The sequence below is a fragment of a genome (genome assembly GCF_019968985.1).
Source record: "MAG: Porospora cf. gigantea B chromosome Unknown PgB_NODE_17_length_75588_cov_121.691, whole genome shotgun sequence".
NCBI lineage: Eukaryota > Apicomplexa > Conoidasida > Eugregarinorida > Porosporidae > Porospora > Porospora cf. gigantea B.
Window position 1 is genome coordinate 20712 of NW_027178745.1, and position 17931 is coordinate 38642.

General features: G+C 53.9%; 11 protein-coding genes across 22 annotated transcripts; 2 read left to right on the forward strand and 9 right to left on the reverse strand.

Moving 5' to 3' along the window:
- Positions 1-45: 45 nt before the first annotated feature.
- On the reverse strand, positions 46-2664 carry KVP17_002848 (uncharacterized protein; the record flags this gene model as incomplete). 3 transcript variants are annotated; one of them, XM_068519528.1, is made up of 3 exons in its annotated part: positions 46-590; positions 617-1052; positions 1081-2664. In XM_068519528.1, 3 exons carry the CDS (start codon positions 2662-2664, stop codon positions 46-48), a joined length of 2565 nt encoding a protein of 854 aa, XP_068377696.1.
- A 95-nt stretch (positions 2665-2759) lies between these two features.
- Positions 2760-3344, reverse strand: KVP17_002832 (uncharacterized protein; the record flags this gene model as incomplete). Of its 2 annotated transcripts, none has more annotated exons than XM_068519498.1 (1): positions 2760-3344. In XM_068519498.1, the coding sequence occupies one exon, from the start codon at positions 3342-3344 to the stop codon at positions 2760-2762; it is 585 nt and encodes a 194-aa protein (XP_068377668.1). The 2 variants fall into 2 exon arrangements, with proteins under 2 accessions (XP_068377668.1, XP_068377667.1); XM_068519497.1 differs by having other exon boundaries at positions 2760-3227.
- Positions 3345-3357: 13 nt separating this feature from the next.
- KVP17_002851 (uncharacterized protein) lies at positions 3358-5804 on the forward strand (the record flags this gene model as incomplete). Of its 3 annotated transcripts, XM_068519535.1 has the most annotated exons (5): positions 3358-3485; positions 3512-3747; positions 3774-4276; positions 4847-5645; positions 5674-5804. In XM_068519535.1, 5 exons carry the CDS (start codon positions 3358-3360, stop codon positions 5802-5804), a joined length of 1797 nt encoding a protein of 598 aa, XP_068377703.1. The 3 variants fall into 3 exon arrangements, with proteins under 3 accessions (XP_068377703.1, XP_068377702.1, XP_068377701.1); XM_068519534.1 differs by lacking the exons at positions 3358-3485; positions 3512-3747; positions 4847-5645; positions 5674-5804 and having other exon boundaries at positions 3884-4414; XM_068519533.1 differs by lacking the exons at positions 3358-3485; positions 3512-3747; positions 3774-4276 and having other exon boundaries at positions 4460-5704.
- Positions 5805-5840: 36 nt separating this feature from the next.
- Positions 5841-7168, reverse strand: KVP17_002854 (uncharacterized protein; the record flags this gene model as incomplete). Of its 2 annotated transcripts, none has more annotated exons than XM_068519540.1 (2): positions 5841-7109; positions 7139-7168. In XM_068519540.1, 2 exons carry the CDS (start codon positions 7166-7168, stop codon positions 5841-5843), a joined length of 1299 nt encoding a protein of 432 aa, XP_068377708.1.
- Positions 7169-7234: 66 nt separating this feature from the next.
- On the reverse strand, positions 7235-9060 carry KVP17_002844 (uncharacterized protein; the record flags this gene model as incomplete). 3 transcript variants are annotated; one of them, XM_068519520.1, is made up of 5 exons in its annotated part: positions 7235-7660; positions 7688-8043; positions 8070-8234; positions 8263-8779; positions 8806-9003. In XM_068519520.1, 5 exons carry the CDS (start codon positions 9001-9003, stop codon positions 7235-7237), a joined length of 1662 nt encoding a protein of 553 aa, XP_068377689.1.
- A 677-nt stretch (positions 9061-9737) lies between these two features.
- KVP17_002833 (uncharacterized protein) lies at positions 9738-12476 on the reverse strand (the record flags this gene model as incomplete). Its single annotated transcript, XM_068519499.1, has 1 exon — positions 9738-12476. The coding sequence occupies one exon, from the start codon at positions 12474-12476 to the stop codon at positions 9738-9740; it is 2739 nt and encodes a 912-aa protein (XP_068377669.1).
- A 261-nt stretch (positions 12477-12737) lies between these two features.
- Positions 12738-13196, reverse strand: KVP17_002859 (uncharacterized protein; the record flags this gene model as incomplete). Its single annotated transcript, XM_068519553.1, has 1 exon — positions 12738-13196. One exon carries the CDS (start codon positions 13194-13196, stop codon positions 12738-12740), a length of 459 nt encoding a protein of 152 aa, XP_068377720.1.
- Positions 13197-13202: 6 nt separating this feature from the next.
- KVP17_002856 (uncharacterized protein) lies at positions 13203-14709 on the reverse strand (the record flags this gene model as incomplete). Of its 3 annotated transcripts, XM_068519546.1 has the most annotated exons (3): positions 13203-13632; positions 13662-14484; positions 14517-14709. In XM_068519546.1, the coding sequence occupies 3 exons, from the start codon at positions 14707-14709 to the stop codon at positions 13203-13205; spliced, it is 1446 nt and encodes a 481-aa protein (XP_068377714.1). The 3 variants fall into 3 exon arrangements, with proteins under 3 accessions (XP_068377714.1, XP_068377715.1, XP_068377713.1); XM_068519547.1 differs by lacking the exon at positions 14517-14709 and having other exon boundaries at positions 13662-14473; XM_068519545.1 differs by lacking the exon at positions 13203-13632 and having other exon boundaries at positions 14479-14709.
- Positions 14710-15090: 381 nt separating this feature from the next.
- KVP17_002840 (uncharacterized protein) lies at positions 15091-15681 on the reverse strand (the record flags this gene model as incomplete). Its single annotated transcript, XM_068519513.1, has 1 exon — positions 15091-15681. One exon carries the CDS (start codon positions 15679-15681, stop codon positions 15091-15093), a length of 591 nt encoding a protein of 196 aa, XP_068377682.1.
- Positions 15682-15741: 60 nt separating this feature from the next.
- On the reverse strand, positions 15742-16551 carry KVP17_002863 (uncharacterized protein; the record flags this gene model as incomplete). The annotated part of the gene is made up of 1 exon (XM_068519560.1): positions 15742-16551. One exon carries the CDS (start codon positions 16549-16551, stop codon positions 15742-15744), a length of 810 nt encoding a protein of 269 aa, XP_068377727.1.
- A 286-nt stretch (positions 16552-16837) lies between these two features.
- Positions 16838-17857, forward strand: KVP17_002839 (uncharacterized protein; the record flags this gene model as incomplete). Of its 2 annotated transcripts, XM_068519511.1 has the most annotated exons (4): positions 16838-16844; positions 16872-16952; positions 16981-17546; positions 17573-17857. In XM_068519511.1, 4 exons carry the CDS (start codon positions 16838-16840, stop codon positions 17855-17857), a joined length of 939 nt encoding a protein of 312 aa, XP_068377680.1. The 2 variants fall into 2 exon arrangements, with proteins under 2 accessions (XP_068377680.1, XP_068377681.1); XM_068519512.1 differs by lacking the exons at positions 16838-16844; positions 16872-16952; positions 17573-17857 and having other exon boundaries at positions 17067-17558.
- Between the last annotated feature and the right edge of the window lie 74 nt (positions 17858-17931).

Consider the following 17931-nt stretch of genomic DNA (forward strand, 5'->3'; position numbering starts at 1 on the left):
GATTCGTCGCGTAATATATTTGTTCCTGCGTCTTGCATCTGGTCCTCAAAGGACGGGTCTTAAGGGGGTTCGGTCGTTGTCAAACGTGGCTGCTGTTTCGGCTGGATGTGATCTGTGGCTGGCTTCTGTCTCCGTGTCAATGATGGTGGACTCCAGGGAATGTATGGAGGACGTGGCAGACATACGAAGGATCTGGTCCCCGATACCGCTTCCATAGTAATCATTGAAGTCCAGTCTCAAGCGTAGGGCACGGATGGACGTTCCTTGTTTTGAGCGGTCAGCGTCTCGCAGCAGCATCAAAAGGTGGAACAGGCCTGAGTGGAAACTGGTGGCAAGAGTGTGTATGGCACCTGCCAATGAGCTCACATCCCCGCCTCCCTGCCAAGCGACCTCCTCCAACGCTTCCACCACCAATGCGAACTCGACGATGAGACCCAGCAGCTGTTGAACCTGGCGGCTGATACTGCGATTCAGATCGTCTGGGCAGAGGAAGCACTCTGTTAACAGCTTCCTAAAGGTTTCCATGACCACCTTCCTGATTTCGTCCAAACCAACCACAGCCTCAAAATCCTGAAGGTCCCAAACGCTGTCTAATTAGTACTCATCCGGCACTCACGAATCACGTCGCAAACGAAATAAGACTCAAGAGAGCTCGCCAGGTGCTGCATCTCCGACCTTAAACGCTGGCATTCGCGGAGAACTCCCGCGCCTTCAAGGCTGTTCCTTCCTCCTGTGGCTGAGAATGTTCGAGCGAGCATCCGTGAGGCGAATTTCACTCTGAAGAGCAGGCGGAACAACTGTTTTAGGGCATCATCTGTCTCGGAATTCAGGACGCATTTCAGGGGGGGGTGACTCACGTGGTAGCTCATTTCCAGCGAATCCCACACGCGTTTTCCGTCTGAGAGAGACAGGTACAACAAAGGAAAGAACCGACGGAACTTTGCAAGTCCAGGGGTCGACTCCAAAGAGTCTAGTAAGAGGTTCTTGAGGTCGAACGCACTGCCTAGGGACCTCGGCCTACACAAAGTGCTCTCAGTCTCAGCCAGGAACGACTGCGTGAAGCCCATCTCCACTGCCTACACACAGAAAATCTCCTTGTGCCGTAAGCAACGTCCGCTTAACGAACTCGAGTTGTGGCAACAGTTCGAACCCTTCAAAGATGAGCTTGGTGATTCGTGCCTTCTCCAATTGCAAGAGAGATGGGACGCAGTTGACGTCGAATATGTTTTTCGATCGTGGAGGGCTGGAAGTGTTGAATCGGAAGTAGTCTTCGTTTTGATGCCGACATGAGCTTTCGGCCACGACAGTATTTCGGTCAGCGATAAGCGGATGTCCACTTCCGAACAATGAGATGAATGCCACGGTTTTCCCTGTGACCAGCACATTCGCGGCGGTTGCCATGCTGATGGACAACGGTACCAAACGTGGCATGACTCGGTACTGAGTCCAGAAGAGAAATGGATCCTCCTGGTAAGGCTGGCTTGATATGAAAAATTCTTGATGTGGGTCGCTGAGTTTGCCACAAGTGACCCAGACTCGAATCATCTCTAGCAGCGGGATAGATGTGGACTCCATGAGTCGGGATAAAAGGGGTTTGAAAAGTGGCAGCGTAGTATTTCGGAATGAGATGAGAAGGGAAATAATTTCGCCGCCAACTATCGGTCTCGATTTCTCCACTACTTCTCTCAGAGTTTGTAAGATGGCTAGAGGTTCCGCCAACGAAACGGCCACCGACCGCAACGTGAGGGCCCGCAACTCAACACCCTCTGCAGCGCTGGGGCCGTTGAAGAGGGCCATTTCTAGGGCGGCTACGCTCTTTTGATAATCGTCGAGCTCTATGCGGACCGACTCGTCGAGGGCCAACCGGAGAAGCGAAGAACGGGCGCTCGGACGTTTCAGCAAGGATAGGATGGTCCTCAAGCACCCGCCAGCTTCAGTCATCCTGCCCATGAGAACGCGTATAGGCGCTGAAATCTCCACAGAGGTGTCCCCCTGAAACCGCTGCTCCTTCTCGCACCACTTAAGATATTGGCCGTCAACGCCCTGTAGCACGACAAGGCAGTCCCGCAGCAGGATCCACTGCGGAGGGCTTTTCCTACTGGGCAGCAATGGCATCGGCTCCGTAGGCATCTCCGAGTCAAAATCGGTGGACGGCAAGTCCGTGGAAACCAGAGCAATGTCCGGCTTGGGCTGAGCCCTATCCAGCTTGAGCGAGGCAGCCGGATTTGGGGGCCCATCCTCACGGCGAGGCGGCCGCGGTGGATGGCTTCGAGTTCGAATCGTGTCCTGAATGATGGTATCCACCTCCTTCGGCAAACCGAAGGATCTACTTCTGTAGTCGTTGCCGGAGTCGGCGGAGTCTGCGAGGGCGTTCAGTACCTCCACCACGGGCGCCACCTCACTAGCCACTCCTGACTGCGTACAGTAGGAATCCAAACACTCCACGAAGCCGAATGCTTCATGTGGAGCTCGGCGTTTGGCCAACGACTGCTTAAGCTGGAAAATGGCTTGCGACAAGCACCGCTTCTTCCTCCCACGAAACAAGGAGCCGGCGTTTTGGACCGTCAGGGAGTGCAGTGCCAAGGTGTTATCTGGCAGGCTACATTTGGGAAGAAGGCATCGAACTAGCTCCTCGTAGAGGTCGACAGTGGATGACGGTATCATCGTAATAATTTATTTTGGTTTTGGTGCGCCAAAAAAGTCGCACTGCGACGTTAGGTCCATAAAACGTTCATAAATCTATACCGAGATCTGTCACTTTAGACATTCTCAGCGGGACTTCTGTGTTTGAGATCATCCGGAGTCTCGGAGGGCTGGGCTTTGAGTTGGTTGACGCCTTGGTGTTCGTGGCCAGTGCCTCCCACATTCAGCACGGCGATGGTAGATTTAATCGTGCCCAGCATAAGGTAGGAGTACATGTAGAAGATGAGGTTAATCAGGCACTGACACACAACTGTGGACCAGAAGATGTTGTCATAGACCCGTGTTGAACAGCAGTAGAATGTGAGTACTGCAGAATCGAGAAGGATGTTGCAGAGGAGGAGGAACTTGAGTGCCACGTAGGAGGTTTTCAGCATGTAGCCGTCTCTGCGATTGAGGGCGTAGATACCGTTGCCGCCAAGAATGATGCTCATAAGCGCCTGGGGCATAGCGATGCTGTTATAGTACACAGCGAGCTCCGGATAATCATCGGCATTGAACACGGCGTCAGCGACGGAGACAGTCATGATGATGCCTCTACCGACGATGAAACCAAAGTAGATGGCGAGGCCTGTAGCCAGGCTAATGGATCTTGTGCCACAGCAGCCGGCAAACGTTGAGGGAATCTTGCACATTATTAGCATTTTTAAGTGAGTCATGAGTGGACTTCAGACGATAAAACGGGGAGTAGAGTCCAGGGTTAGCCAAGCGGCTTTGGATCAGTGGGTAGCGGAGGTGTACGGTCCAACCGACCCGGCCGCCTACTTAAGACGGCTGATGCGTGTGTGAGACAGGGGGCAGTCAATACCAGACGCCAGCATTGGTGCCTGCAGAAGTCTAACGGGCTGCTGTTGGGTGCAGTAGAAGCCAAAGCCGGCACGTGGGCCAGCACTACGTCTGCTTGCGTAGACCGTTATATGAGCCTAGAGGTGATGGCTGCCCGGGTGAGGCATGGCGTGGAGAGCCCGCGATCCCAACGAGGGCCTACCCTACGGCAGTTGTCCCGCTACATTGAGACGCAGCTGTCCGTACAGCACGGCTGTGTGTGTGAGAACTAGGGTCGGAAGAACCAGGTGCCTTGCTGTACCTACGCTACACAAACTCAGGGGAAGCGAATGACTGGGCCTGCGCCTGCGACATCCAAGGAGATACGCTGGCAGCCATCATCGACTTGTGGTGGAGGATGATCATAGGAGTCGATGTCGTCCAATGCGTAGTCGTGGATCGTCAGGGTTTCAGGTTTCGTCGGACAGACTTGAGGCATGCGAAGCCCATGAGATTCAGGTGCTTAACGCCTACACACCTCTCTGAGGCGGACCCGGAGGAGTCCAGTGGCGAAACACTCCAATGGAGAGAGCTGAATTCGCTGAGAGAGACCCGACTTACAGCCGAATCTTCTGGAGACCCCAAACGACAATACCGATTCTACTGGCCGTTACCAGATGAGGTGGCTTCCTTGGAGACGGAGGAGTCACTAGAATGGGTGGAGCCCAAGGGAATGGGGGAGTACGACGGCTGTGTGCTGGACTTCGGTGACCGAGGGAGTCTACCAAAGCTACAGAAGCAAGGAAGGAAGGTTAGCTCTCAGAAACGAGGTAGTGGAAACCCTCAGAGCAGGTCGCATGAACGAGGTAGTGGAGACCCTCAGAGCAGGTCGCATGAACGAGGCAGTGGATACCCTCAGAGCAGCGAAGCCACCCATTACCAGCTGTAACTGCAGCGAAAGCGAGCTGACTTGACTTGAAACCCATATTAAACGATGCCTACGTTCGACCTTTTAGGTCCTCCAGGCACGCCTCTTCGGCCACCTGCCATGCGGCAAACCACGCCTACAAGGAAGGAGAATGTGTCGCCAATGCCCCCTACAAGGGCTGGGAAGTCCTCTAAACAAGGCCTCAGTCGCCGTCGAGCTCGCAGAGCTCGCTGCGACCGTGAGCTGGAGGGCACTCTCCAAAAACTCACCGCGTCATACGAGTCGGAATCGGATCGTCGAAGTGAGATACGGTCCATAAATCAATCAGCCTTCGACCTGTTGGGAGCCAAGGTGTCCCTTGCAGATAGGATGCGACAGGCCATGTCGGATGGGGCCCGCTTATCAGACCCAGGTAGTTTGTCAGATGTGAACCGCATGCGAACCCGTTCTCAGTTACGACAGCAGACGCTTCCGCGACCCATAGATGGCATAGATATCGTTCGAAAACGGTCGGCCTGGTCCAAGCTGAGAGGAAATCAGAAACTTCTAGCGGCGTTTCTCAGATGCAAGGAACGGCATCCGGATGATTTGGTATCTTTGGCTGAACATGTTATTGACTTGGACCTCACAGCGGATCCAGAGGTGACATTTCGACAAATCATGTGCCTAGACGGAGACGCAACGTTGGTGACATCCGACCTGGGCCGACGACAGCAAGCCGCTCGCATCAGTCAAAGCAGGCTTTCGTCGCTCGGGACAGTGATGAGCGAACAAGGCCTAGAGCCACCTAGCAACATGGAGGACGTCGAAGCGTGCTTCGGGAAGCTCGACCCAGGCGAAAAGCGGCGGCTGCTGGTTGCCCTGGTAGTGGCGCTGGAGACAGCGCTGCAGGAGAAGGTTTTTGAACGGGAGATTCAGATTGTGTTTAGGCAGCTCCGCCGTGTCCTGAACACTGACGGAGGCGAAGGCTTTGTGGTTACCGCGGCGCGTCTACTTGAGACGGAGGTCCGCCTGTACGTCGGAAACGGCGTTTTGAAAGACACTGGCGAGTTTGTTCCTGCGCCGACCTGCGTGCTGATACAACGAACGAATGAGATTTGTCAGAGAGTGCCCGTGACGTCACCTACCGTCTCGGACATGACACGTACGCTGATCGACAATTGCGACGGTTGTATCGTGTTGGAAGGGTGGAATATGCTTCTTAGGAAGATGGCTCATTCCATGGCATCTCTGTTTTGCCTCGAGTCCAAATGTGAGGATACAGAAGAAATCAAACTCAGCGGTCTTCTTGCACAAATGTGCGCGATATGACAAAGCGGCAGCTAAGCTACTGATCATAAGGCCTTTCGAGGAGCGAGCCCCCTTTGTACCCCCGTTTTCGATCATGGACTGGTTGGTGAGCCACTACTGACGAAGGTTCATGATGCATAGTTGGCAACAAATCAGGTCACGCTCGTGCTGGATAGCTCATAGGAGTCACTGTTGTCCGCGAGTGATGCCCACGAGCACAATCTTCGCACTCACGAGTGGAGTGACTCGCGCCTAGCTTAGTTAGTGCCCGGTAGGCCGCCTCCTTCTCGGATTGCCGGCGCTGCAGGATTTCCTGCTCCATATGCCATTCGTGCTCCCTCCGAGCCCGCTCCTCTTTGCGTTGGGCTCTTTCCCTTTTTTTGGTACGCTTGTCCAACATATCATGAGGATCAGCCATCCTCGGCGGCTGGGAGGCCATCCAGGGTCGTTGCTTGCTTCGGATTTTCCTATGAGGCTTCGCCAGCTTAAGAGTACCTCCGCGGCCAGCCATCTCGTCGGCTAGATTCTCCAACGCGTCAATCTGCTGGCGAATCTGTCGAAGGGGTCCTTCAACGTTGGAGGACCACACCAAATTAGGGTGCTCGTAGGGCATCAATGGAGGGTACACGGGAGGCACCGACACGGGCTGGGAGATCTGCGAGATATTTGCGCCAACATTGAACTCGTCTCGTTTCCAAATAGGCCTCTCACAGTCGTTGAGATGTTCAGGGGTGTATTCGTACTCGAACCTGAGGCCCTTGTAGGTCTCAGCCGCTTTCGGAACCATCGCACTGTATAGGGGGTAGCTGTACCCGTTATCCATCACCATGCCATAGACGCCCTTCTCGTCAGGAGAGGGCTCCGAGTACAGGGGTTGTATGCGAGGTGGCTGGGTCAGAAAGTCCACAGCGTGCTGGCGCTTGCCCGGTTTCCCTCCGCGCATCCGGTCCTCTCGGACGCGCTGTGCCTTCGTGGTCACAGCGAGGTTGGGGTGAGTGGAGGGCATAGGCGCCAAAGCTCGAGGGATCAGGTGCTCCGGTCGAACCCGAATGGAGGTGTTGTGTGAGTGGAAGGACAGATTTTCGAAGTGGTCGCAGTGGATAGAGTAACCTGCGAACCATACATGGGTTTGAGGCGATGAGAAGGAATAAGCGACTTCAGCGTCACCGAAGTCTCTATGAAAGTCTCCACAGTTCAGCCTCTCCGAGTGTTGCTTCTTGTTGCACCAAAATCGTCGGTCTTCGCTCTCCTCCAGCAAACGGATTTTTACAGTGACGAGTCGATCTATCTCCAGGGTTCGTCCCCCGAGCCTAATGGTGGTCGTTGGAGGGTAGTTGCCGTATAAGACTGACGGAGAGAGGTACTCATCAGGGAAGTTAAAAAAACCCGTCACCTCTCCGCTCTCCTCAATCAACGGATGAGCCACCTGAATGTATTCGGCTCCGCTCTCCTCACCGATGCATTGTGCTCATAACAGGGTGCCATATTCGCGTTTTCAAAGCGAAACAAAATCTGGTGATCAATAGAAGCAACTATGATTCACGACAGGCGTTAAATTCCAATGTGGGACTCTCGCAAAACCACATCCAATGACGATTCCACCTCCATAGGCGCCGTTGTGCCTACTGGCGTTCCGCGCGGATCTCCATACCACACCAGCTCTCCGTCCACGTGCCGTGACTTTCCAACCCAGAATGGTACTTCTGCAGTGCCATCGAGCCTCAGCTCTGTCTCCACTGTCTGTGTCTCAGCTTCGTACTGCGTCACTCCTATGCAGTTTACATGCGCTGATTTTGCTACTCGTAGGCACTCACTCGGACTTTGGTAGTGGTGGGTTTCACCCACGACCATAGTGACTGCTGGCAGGTAGCTCTCCAGGCGAACGACCACCCTCTTCTCAGCCAGGCTCAACCTAAGCGGTTGGTCGAGGTTATCTTCGGCCTCATCTAGAAAGGAGGTGTACTTCTGCTCCTGTGTCTGGGTGAGTGTTCACATATTCCCCACGTCTCCGCCGCGTTCGGATACACTCATTCTTGACGCTCTTCGAATCCATCGAGCCCATCGCTTTCGAGTCTCGCTCCTGTCGTGCGAGCCCTCCGATGACTCGCTTTCAGAGACGTATGTGAGTTCCATGCCCACCTCTGGTTCCGGAGGAGGGGTAAGAGGCAGCGCTGAGAGTCCGCCCGGCAGGCAGCGCTTAAGACTGCGCTCTGCCATGCCTTGGTGGAATTCGTCTTCCACCAGTCTTCTGTAGATCTTCTCTTCGTCAACATCACGTTCCACGAATTTACGAATCAGCCACTGAATCACTCGAGACACCATGTAATCCCAGCACGTGTGCATTGGGTGACCGTACAACTCTGTATCCCTAGCTCCCACAACCCACTTTCGAGGACACGGCCCAGACACGATTCTTTCCGTAGCTTTATAAGGAGCTCCGCAGCACGAACTCTGCACTGAGCGAGACGTTCTTTGTCTACATCCGGTTCAGGGGCAGTCCACAGAGGCAAGCGTGGTTGTTGGCTTACGGGTGTCATGACCAGGTAGGCCTCTGAGTCGGCCTCTCTGCTCGCCCTCACCCATAATCTCCCGAACCGCCAACAGCTTCTTGTCGTTTTCGATGGCTTCGTTCACGCCGTCCAGAGCCGAAGAGGCCTGCGATCGCACGAACGACGCCATCATTCTGCCTTTAACCTCCGCTGCAGCATTAGCGCAGTTGTTGTAATCGTGAAAGGTGGCAAGATTTAGAAACACCTTCTGACTTTCTTGCTCCAGGGCAGAAATGGGGATGTGGTTCCATGCCTCTTCAGCTTGTCCCAGGTGTTTTTTCCACTTGGCAGTTATTCGCAACCCAGATCGAATTCTCGCTCGGCATAGCTCCATCAGCTCTATCCTCTCCTTCAACCTCAGAGTGAACGTGTTGACAGGCTCCAATGACTGCAGCAGATTGACATATGCACCTCGACCAAATGTCCGTGTTGTCTGCCGTTTTCCCACTACCTGGTTCAACTTGTTTCCAAAGGCAGTCCAAAGAGACGTGACCTCTCGAGAGAGTTGCGCCTTCACGTGGGCTACGTCGTGGCACCGCTCACGGATCTGTCTCGTGTACGCGGCTGCCTCACCATAGATTCTCGCGTGTCGACGAACTCTTCGAGGTCCGTAATATCCAGACTCAGGTGATCATGGTTAGCAAGGCGGCATCGGTGAAGGTAGAGGGTGTGACGTACCCCCTCAGAAGCGGGGTTCAACGCCCAGTCTTCCACTTCGTCAAGCGGCTCGTCCACGTCGACGTCTGCCAGGTCAACCTCAGGCATGGACATTGAGTAGACCAGGGTGCGGAGGAAGTCTCCACTCAGACTGGTGTCGCCAAGATACATGGCAGGCTCGCTTGGCGCGGTGTAAAGTCTCGGGACGTCCAGATCTTACATGATTCACACAAATTCCTAGGTTACTAATTTTTACTGGATTTTACCTATGGGCTGCACAGGTTCTAAACAAGAAACGGTCGCAGTGCGAAAGCCGACCACGAAACAGGCATCATCCAAGCTCGACATCCAACCACGCAAGTCGTCCAGCTCTTCGAGTTCTTCATCGAGCTCCAAGAGGAAGGACCCTTCCCCCAAATCTCCGTCCACAGAGAAGAAGCTCACTTTCACCTCCTCCTCGTCGTCGTCATCGTCATCTTCGTCATCTTCCACCAGGGTAGTTACCAGCACGTCGCCCGTAAGTCATGGCGTTGAGTACCGCACATGTCAAATGGTTGCCCCTGGGGGGCAAGTGCTGATGGAGACCGTGGAAATGTGGAAGGATGGTCACCAAGTTTTTAATCTGAATGCTGAATAGGTGACGTGGATTTATTAAACCGCAGACATATCAAGCCGCAGCTATATTAGACTGATAAGGCGCTGTTGCAACAGAGGCAGACATTCGATTTCGATCCCCATGTGTTTGATATGTACATCACCCACAAAAGCTGGACTCGATTGCGTGAATCGTTGGCCGTGTCACCTTTCTCTCTGGGTGTATGTTGGGGCCCTCCTGTGCCTCCAATCTGCTAGACTGGGACACATTTGCACAGCTTTACCTTTTCAATGAGCTCGGTCGCAATTTGGGTCTCGTCGGTGCCGTTCCACGGAGGAACGTGATACGCACCACGTCGCTGACTCCACGAAAGAGGCCGCCCGTTCGAAACTCGACATACCTCCCGAAAAAGGAACTCTAGGTCCCCCACTAATGCGCGAAAGGCTGCAGGTTGTCGAGACGGATTGTTCAATGTAGTTTCCACAAGATGGGTGAGATGACGAATCTGGTGACCGCGATTCAAGGTGAGAGTTTCGGGACCTCCCTCTGGAGGCTGAAAAACCAAACGCTTCAAAAGGGGCTCGAGAGCGGCTACAGGTTCAGAGCATTGAGGCCAGGCGTCTGGTTCCAGCCATGTCGAACGTCGCCACAGCTGCTTCTTACGTTCGGAGTACAGGCTTAGACTCGCCTCGTCAGCAGTGGCGATGGTCATCACAAGCGACAGGGGTGGGAAGTCCCGATCGTCAAAGGGCAAGACTCTCGTAAGTTTCCGAAACGACCCATTGCGGGGTTCAAGTGTCACAAGTGGTGTCAACCAGTCGATACGCGTGGGCGCCGGAAATGCCGGAGGCGCCGGCATGTGCACTCGGGGACTAGGGCACGGACGAGAGGGGGGGGCAGTAGGGGCAGGACGTGAGGGGGGGGTGTGAATGAATGCGACATTACATCCCGACAATGGACTGCTTGATGAACTGACATTCGGAAGGGTAGACTTTGTCTTGAGCGGTTGAGGCACCTCTCCTCGTAACGTCTTATCCAGGTCAGACACGACACACGTCCCGACATCACCGACGACTGTCTTAACCGATCGGTTCAAGGCAGCCACCTGCTGCTCTCTGAACTCGAGGATATCTTTGATGACTCGGTCAGCACATCGGAATCGTATGCTAGGTTGTAGAATATCTCCAGGTTGGCGTCCTTTCAGACTCCATCGTTTCTTCCAGACGGATTCCTGCGCAGCTTCCTCCAACAAAGGTATTATTCGTGCTAGTGGCAGCCACCGAGGCGCCCCTTCAACATGACGAAGCTTTAACTCAGTCCAAATGTTGCTAAAGACCTTCAGAAGCTCGGTGAGCTGTCTGCACATATCAGGGTACATTGGAGGTAGTTTGGGAAAGATCTGTAACCAGTTTAGGTCGCCAGCCAACTGATCAACAACACGCCGGGCCTCATACAACATCTTGTTTAAGCGTTCTCTCTCTGATTTCTTCCAGAGGGCACCAGCGGTCTTGTCACGAGACTTGATCCGACGCATTTCGGCCACAGAATCGATCCCATTGACATGCTGACGCCACAGGTCTGGATGGGAATTCCATCCACCAAATTCACATCCGCTTTCCGCTAGGATGCTATCTTTGGTGAGCAGAAAAGCCAGGTAGCCGTTCTCAACAACAGGCCTCTCAGCGCGATACCGTCTCAGCAGCGGGTCCGCCATATGCAACACAAACCCTTCACGTCTGGCTCGTACGGCGTTCCGATGGGCGACCTCTTGTTCAGGGGACCGAGCCGCCAGCACGAACCTCCCAAGTTGGCCCGGTTCTCGGTAGTAAGTCCAGACGTAGCCCTCGAATCGTAAGGAGCTATCGCGAGCGACGCTGTCAACACGGCGAGCGTCGGATTGCGTCTCGACGCCCATGAATACCTGTTGTGCGTGGAGAATGGCTGCACCGCTTCTAAGTTGAGTTGAGAATACGCCAGGCCGCCGGAGAAGAGTGCCAAACACGGGACTGGATGAGTCGAGTTCCGCCTCGGAATGAGCAAACACAGAGGAGTAGGGACAAAAGGACGCTCGGCAGCCGGAGGCCAGCAGCGGACACAGAACTGCCCTGCCTGGGGTGTTGAAGAGCGACGGTTGAAGTTCTCGAGGGTCGTGGGCGGCGCCGCAGTAATAGTACTCGGGAAAAGACGCAGAGGTTACAGCGAGCACCTCTAGGATGTCCTCGGGATCAACCAAAGATGACCTGAGGGTGGAGGGCCGGGCCGTCTCGTATTCACACCCCTCGTAGCGGGTGTTAAACTCCCTCAACCAGTTTCTATGGTCCTCAGCAGTTCGAAGATGAATGGCCGTGTGGATCTCCAACGCCCGTAGCTCCTCCAGGTTCATACAGCGTGTCAATCCCAACTCCCCACTAAGGCGGCTTTTTTCCAGCCGTGCCAACGTGATCAGCGGACACTCCCTGTAATCACATAGCTTCTCGTAGTCTCCTATGGGCCTGCGCTTTTCTACGGGGTGGTGGGCGTATCGGCACTCAACACCATCGCAAACTCGGTTCTTACACCATTTTCTTTTGTACTGCCGGACTTCGGCTAGTGTGTCGGAGACGTAACTCAGGAGCTCTTCACCCACAAGCGGCTCGACGTAGTAACGCAGCTCGAGACCTTCTGGCTCCCTGAGCCAGGGATTCGATCGCTGATTCTCTAGAATGGCGTTCACGTGCAATTCCACCGCCGATTCCAGCTGTCGGTTGGCGATGGAAAGTGCGATGGAACGAAGGAGACTTTGATTCTCCCCAGCGGTGGTCACCCCCGTGATCTGTACGCCTGGCAGGTTATCCGTAGGTTGATACGGTCGACTCCGACTGGGTGAGACAGGAGGGTTGAACTGGTACAGGCAGTTGACGTCGGGTTGGGAGGAAAGACGGTAAAGTGCCCTGGACCCACAGGGGGCTTTGTTGGGTCTGACTTTCCACAACAATTGTGGGCAGACAGCCATTTAGCGATTGTGTTATTTCCGTTTCACATCACCCCACAATACTCAAGCACAATCCCAGAACATGCGACAGCGCTCGCTGAACCTCTCTAGCATTCGAGCTGTGTGCTGGGAAAAGTCGTAAAGCTCCTTGCGACACGGAGTTGGCGTATCCTCTGCGACACGGCAAAACCGCCCCTCTCTCAAGCTGCCTGCGGGGCAGAGACTGTAATCCAGAGCGCATGTCTTACATGGATAGAATCTGTCTAGGCTGGAATCCGCAACTCACGCCAGGCACCTGTAGCTCCAGGCTTCCTTTTCTATCGCCGTCATTTTATTGCTGTTCTCTAAAGACGAGCAATTTCCAGTGTAGGATGAGAGAGGAATGCATGAAGTCGGGTCTAGTGGGTTAACTGACCAGTCGTCAGGACAAAGCAGATTGTAATCTCTGGAGCATCTATCGGTTTGCGACCGTAAATCGGGGTCAATTACTGCTCTGTTTGAATTTGGGACTACGGGCGCTATTCCCTTGAGTGCGTCCTCCATCGTCCTCACATGGCCTGGTACGACACCCTGTGGGGCGGCATTCCTGCTGGCCATGGCCCCAGCGGTCTTCTGAGTCTGGCCCATGTCTTGTTGTTCGCCATCGGAGGCGTGACTGACAGCAAACTCCTGGCAGTGAACAAAGGGGAGAATGGCGACTATGACTAGCATGCCGGTCACGTAATTGTCCATGATAAGCATTTCACGTTATCGTAACATCATAAGTTCCTTTGGTATCTCACGTCTTTCCGCTCGGAAAACGTTCTTCAGTTCCTGCAGCACTCTGCCGTCCGTCCCTATATTGTAGAAACAAACACACAGCCCCTCGCATCCAGCTCGCGCCGTTCGGCCAGCCCTGTGGATCAAGTCCTCAGTTTTGGCAGGGAGCTCCCACATGATGACCTGCGACACCGCTGGGATGTCAATGCCTCTGGATATCACATCAGTGGCAATTATCGTAGACAGGTCACCTTTGCGAAAGTTCAAGAGGGTGGTGTCACGCTCGTATTGCGTTTTATCACCATGTATCGCAGCGGCGTGGATGCCGGCATTGGCGAGCATTCTGCTGAGGTAGTCGCAGTCAGCCTTTCGGTTGCAAAAGACAATGATACGACGGTTGTAGTTTTTCGTCAGAATTCTGGATCTTACGTGGTTCTTGTCACTTACGATTCCAATTGATTGCGTTTGGCAGCTCCCTGGGCGTTAATGAACTGCCACCTTAACGATGGAACCAGATGCATGGAGGAGTCCTTGTATCCAACTTTCATCTTTATCGGATCCTCTTGTTGGAAGATTGTTTTTGCAAGTTCATCTACAGATCGCGGCCACGTAGCGCTGAACATCAGAGTTTGGCGGTCAGGTCGTACGTGTTTCGATATCAGCTGCATGTCCCCAATGAAGCCCATATCCAGCATACGGTCTGCTTCGTCCAACACAAAGAATGTGACCCGTTTGAGGTCGACAATACCACGATTGAAGACCAAGTCCTTCAGCCTACCAGGGGTGGCAACCACGATAGCCGAACCTTGAGAAAGCTGAGAGATCTGCTGTTGTATGCTTCCTTGGCCGCCGTACACCGCAGTGACCTGATGCCCTCGTGGCTCGGCAAAGTAGACCGCTTCTTGTGCGATTTGCTGGCAGAGTTCTCGCGTTGGCGCCAGAACCAGCATTACGGGGCCTTCGCCTGGACGCACAGGAGGTTGATCCTCCAGGTGCACTATCCCTGGCAGCACAAAGGCCAAGGTCTTCCCAGAGCCCGTCTCAGCGACAGCGATGAAGTCTCGACCAGACATTGCAACCGGAATGCCCAGGACTTGAACGGGCCGTGGCATGACGAAGTCTTTTGCAGCGATGAGATTCTTAAGGGGACCATCAAACGACTGATAATCCCATACTGGAACTGGTTTCGGAATATCATTCCCCAATTCTATTGAAATCTCGTTCTCCTCCAAGATCTCACGTTTTAGCTGGTCATCCATCTTCTTTATCTCTGCATGTTCTTTGTAGAAGTTCTTGCGGAACGAGACGCCCCAGTCTGTTGGCGCGTTGGCGGCGTAGTCTGCAAAGTTGTCCCCATAAGTGTTCCATCGATTTCCACCGCCTCTTTCCGGTCCTCCACGTCCTCCATCGAAACCGCCTCTTTCTGGTCCACCGTAACCACCACCTCTGTCGTGGCCCCCTCCATACCCTCCACTATAGCCTCCTTTTCCACCATAGCTTACATCACTGTGGTGTCTATTCTCCCGAGGCTGCTTGTTCTCTGCTTTGCGATTGGAGGTTCGAACCGAATCCACTCGTTTGTTGCGCCTTCTGTGGCGCCTAGACGTGGAGGAGGAATATGGTGAGTGCCTTCGCCGCCGCTCCTTCCGTCGACGAGCGTGCCTAGACGAACTCGAGTCTCTTCGACGACGGTGGTGGCGAGACGAAGTCGAGGTTTCTTTTCGACGCCGATGACGGCGGCGCCTAGAAAGTTCGGATTCGTCAGATGAGCGTCTTCTGGCTTCCGGTGATTTATGTCGTCGTTCTTTCTTCTTTGAACGACGACCTTCGTGTTCGAGTAAATTGCCTTCTTCGGAAACCATCAAAATGTTCAAATTTAAGCGTAAACCAGACACAACAATATAATGAGAGTGAAGGAATGCAGGTTCAGATGATAAGACCTGTTAGGTTCAACTTCCGTTGATTCGGCAAAAAAAGACAACGGAAGCTCCCACATCGCCTTCTTGTCTTTGGAATAGAAACATCGATGGTTCTGGGGCTGGTAATACTCCGACCATCCCCCAATGGTGACGCAAGGCTCCTCAACGCAGGCTTCAGAGCACATGGACAACGTCTTGGGTCCCTCGAACATGGGCACTCCTGCGAAGGCCAGAGGCACCTTCCACGTGGAAGGTCCAGCCCCGTTCCAGAAATAGCATTTCTGGTGCGAGTACGACCAGAACATACCCCATTCACCGATGCTGCCGCAGATATCGTCATTGCAGTTAGAACTGCATGATATTGAGTCCCTTGGTGCAGGTCGTGAGTCAGTTGTCATGAGGGATATTTCGGTGGAAGGGACAGAAACGACGGAAACGGAAGGAAGTTTGGGGGCCGACACTCTCGAAACTTGCGTCTCCACGGACATGTTGTCGTGGTGCTTAGCAGCGGCCACGAGAGCACAGAATACCCAGTCAGAGTACTGCATTATAATTGAAATATGCTAAGCTCGCAGACTCCAGTCAGTCAAGGTCGCGTAGCGAAATGTCTAGAAGTCGAGTTCACCCACCAATGAATTGAACGGAACCTCATGATTCTCGATACGCAAAACTCCGTGCTTGAGATGCAGTCTCCATTTGCCTCTCTGGTGAGCTTTCTTGCTGTGTGGTCGGTGCACTGCTTCGAATGTCGCGATGGCCATGTCCTGGAAAGGAGGCTCGTCATCGTCAAGATCGGAGACGCCGCCGAGACTGCTATCGTCATCGGGAGAATAACCCTCCCGCACCATGGATGCCTGCGCTAACCGTTCCACCATGGACTTGTCTGTCTTTTGTTCCGTGGCCTCCCATTCGTCCCAGTCTCCCCAATCTTCCTCGGGTTCCGCAACAGAAGGAGAGGGCGTGTTGTTAAGGTTCATTGCGAACTTTTTGGCTGGCGGAGGCACGGATGACGGAGCGTCGACAACACATGCCATGGCGGGTTGAGAACGCATCGACCCGGGTCCCTTCTTCTCCAGTCTCGGCGGAACTGCCTTGGACTTCGGCGTGCCAATAGTCTTCAGGTTGGGAACTTGGAAGACTGAAGCCTTCTTATCGGACCCGGAAAAGAAGGATACCAAGTCAGGTACATTGCTGGGTTGACAAAGATCAGGAGTTGCGGGTTGAGGCTGTTGACTGTTCAGAGAAATGTGCTGTTGCAGATGCGCCAGCCATCGAACCTTCAGTTCCTGTAGTACCTTTGGGTTGTGTTTGGCTGATGCCCGCTGTACGGTGTCGTCGACGATCTTCTGGTAGACTTTGTAGATGTCACTGTTGAGGTTGAACTGCTCCGCGGAAACGAGCGGCGTGCGACTAGCCATAGCTCAGAATCCCCGAAATATGGAGCATTGCCTCGCATCACCCTGTTCTTTGGTGAACGTCGGAGTTCTGAAGCATCCAGCTCTGCAGCTGCAAGCAGTGGTGGTGGATGTTCATGGACGGTTGATAGACGCTTGCCATTTAGAGAACCGCTGGGCGTTAGGTCGCGCGATCGTGTGTGCAGATCAACAGGGGCATTTATTGAATGTCCACACAAACAATATTCCGAAAGATGTGCAACTGGTGTGTGTTTTGGCTTTCGCATCCGCTGGAACTCATCTTTCGAAGATGGAGCGTAGGTCGAGGGACCCGTGACAAGCAGCCCTTCCAGAGGTACTTGTGGAGTTCATTGACGGCGGGGAGCTGATGCAAAGCCACACCGTCGTGCTCGAGCTGCCCTTTCGTGAGTCGGAATGAAGCGATACACTCAGCGGGCAGCAGTGTGGTAGCTCTAAATTTTTCAAACAGCGGGCTGAAATACCAGTGCGAAACACTTCCAATTCAGGCGTCGCATCTAATGGACAATCTCCCTAGGGTGCGCGACGTCATCACGACGATGATGCCGGAGCTGCCGAATTCCGGAAGCTCCCTTCTTTTCAACCTGATCCGCGGGAGCACGATCCGGATTCCTCAACATGAAACCGTTCTTAGAGTTGGGTTATCCTGGGATCTGGTGTCACGAATGCGAGACGACGCTGTAGATCTCGATGTTAGTGCAGTCATGCTGGACTCGGAGGGAGACCTTTGTGACAAGATATTTTTTAAGAGGCCTATGAGTGACGACGGCGCAGTAGAGATCTCCAAGGACAATTTCACAGGCCGCGGACGTGGGGACGACGAGGAAATGACTATACGACTCGCCAAGGTCGACGCGCAGGTGCAGCACATCGTTATCATGGTGCACATTTTCACGGAGAGCAAGAGTCTGCAAGACGTCAAGCGTAGTGTGGTCAGGCTAATGCAAGCAAGTGATGGCAGCGAGCTCTGCAGGTTCCTGGTGAGGGACTAATGACTCTCATACAGCTCTCCCAGGGCGGCACTGAATCGGGATGCATCATGGGTTACATTCAACGGGATGGCCCCGCCTGGATCTTTGTGGCGCTGGGCGTCCCGTGCACAGGTCGTTATTGGCGCGAGTCCATGAGTGCCGTGCAGGCCATCCTTAAGCAAGGCGACATTGCGAGCTTCATGCTAGAACGGGCAAGCTTGATGCCTTACTCGGTGCCCGCTCATGTCGTCGACGTCACCATCGAGGAGGCGCCGAGGCACCGCAAAAGACGGCTGTCCAAGCTTTGTGCGCGACACTAGCTGGTGGCATTGTGAAAATGAAGTATGTGCCAACGACAGCGTCTCTATTTTTTACATTTCAATCTGTGTTGCGT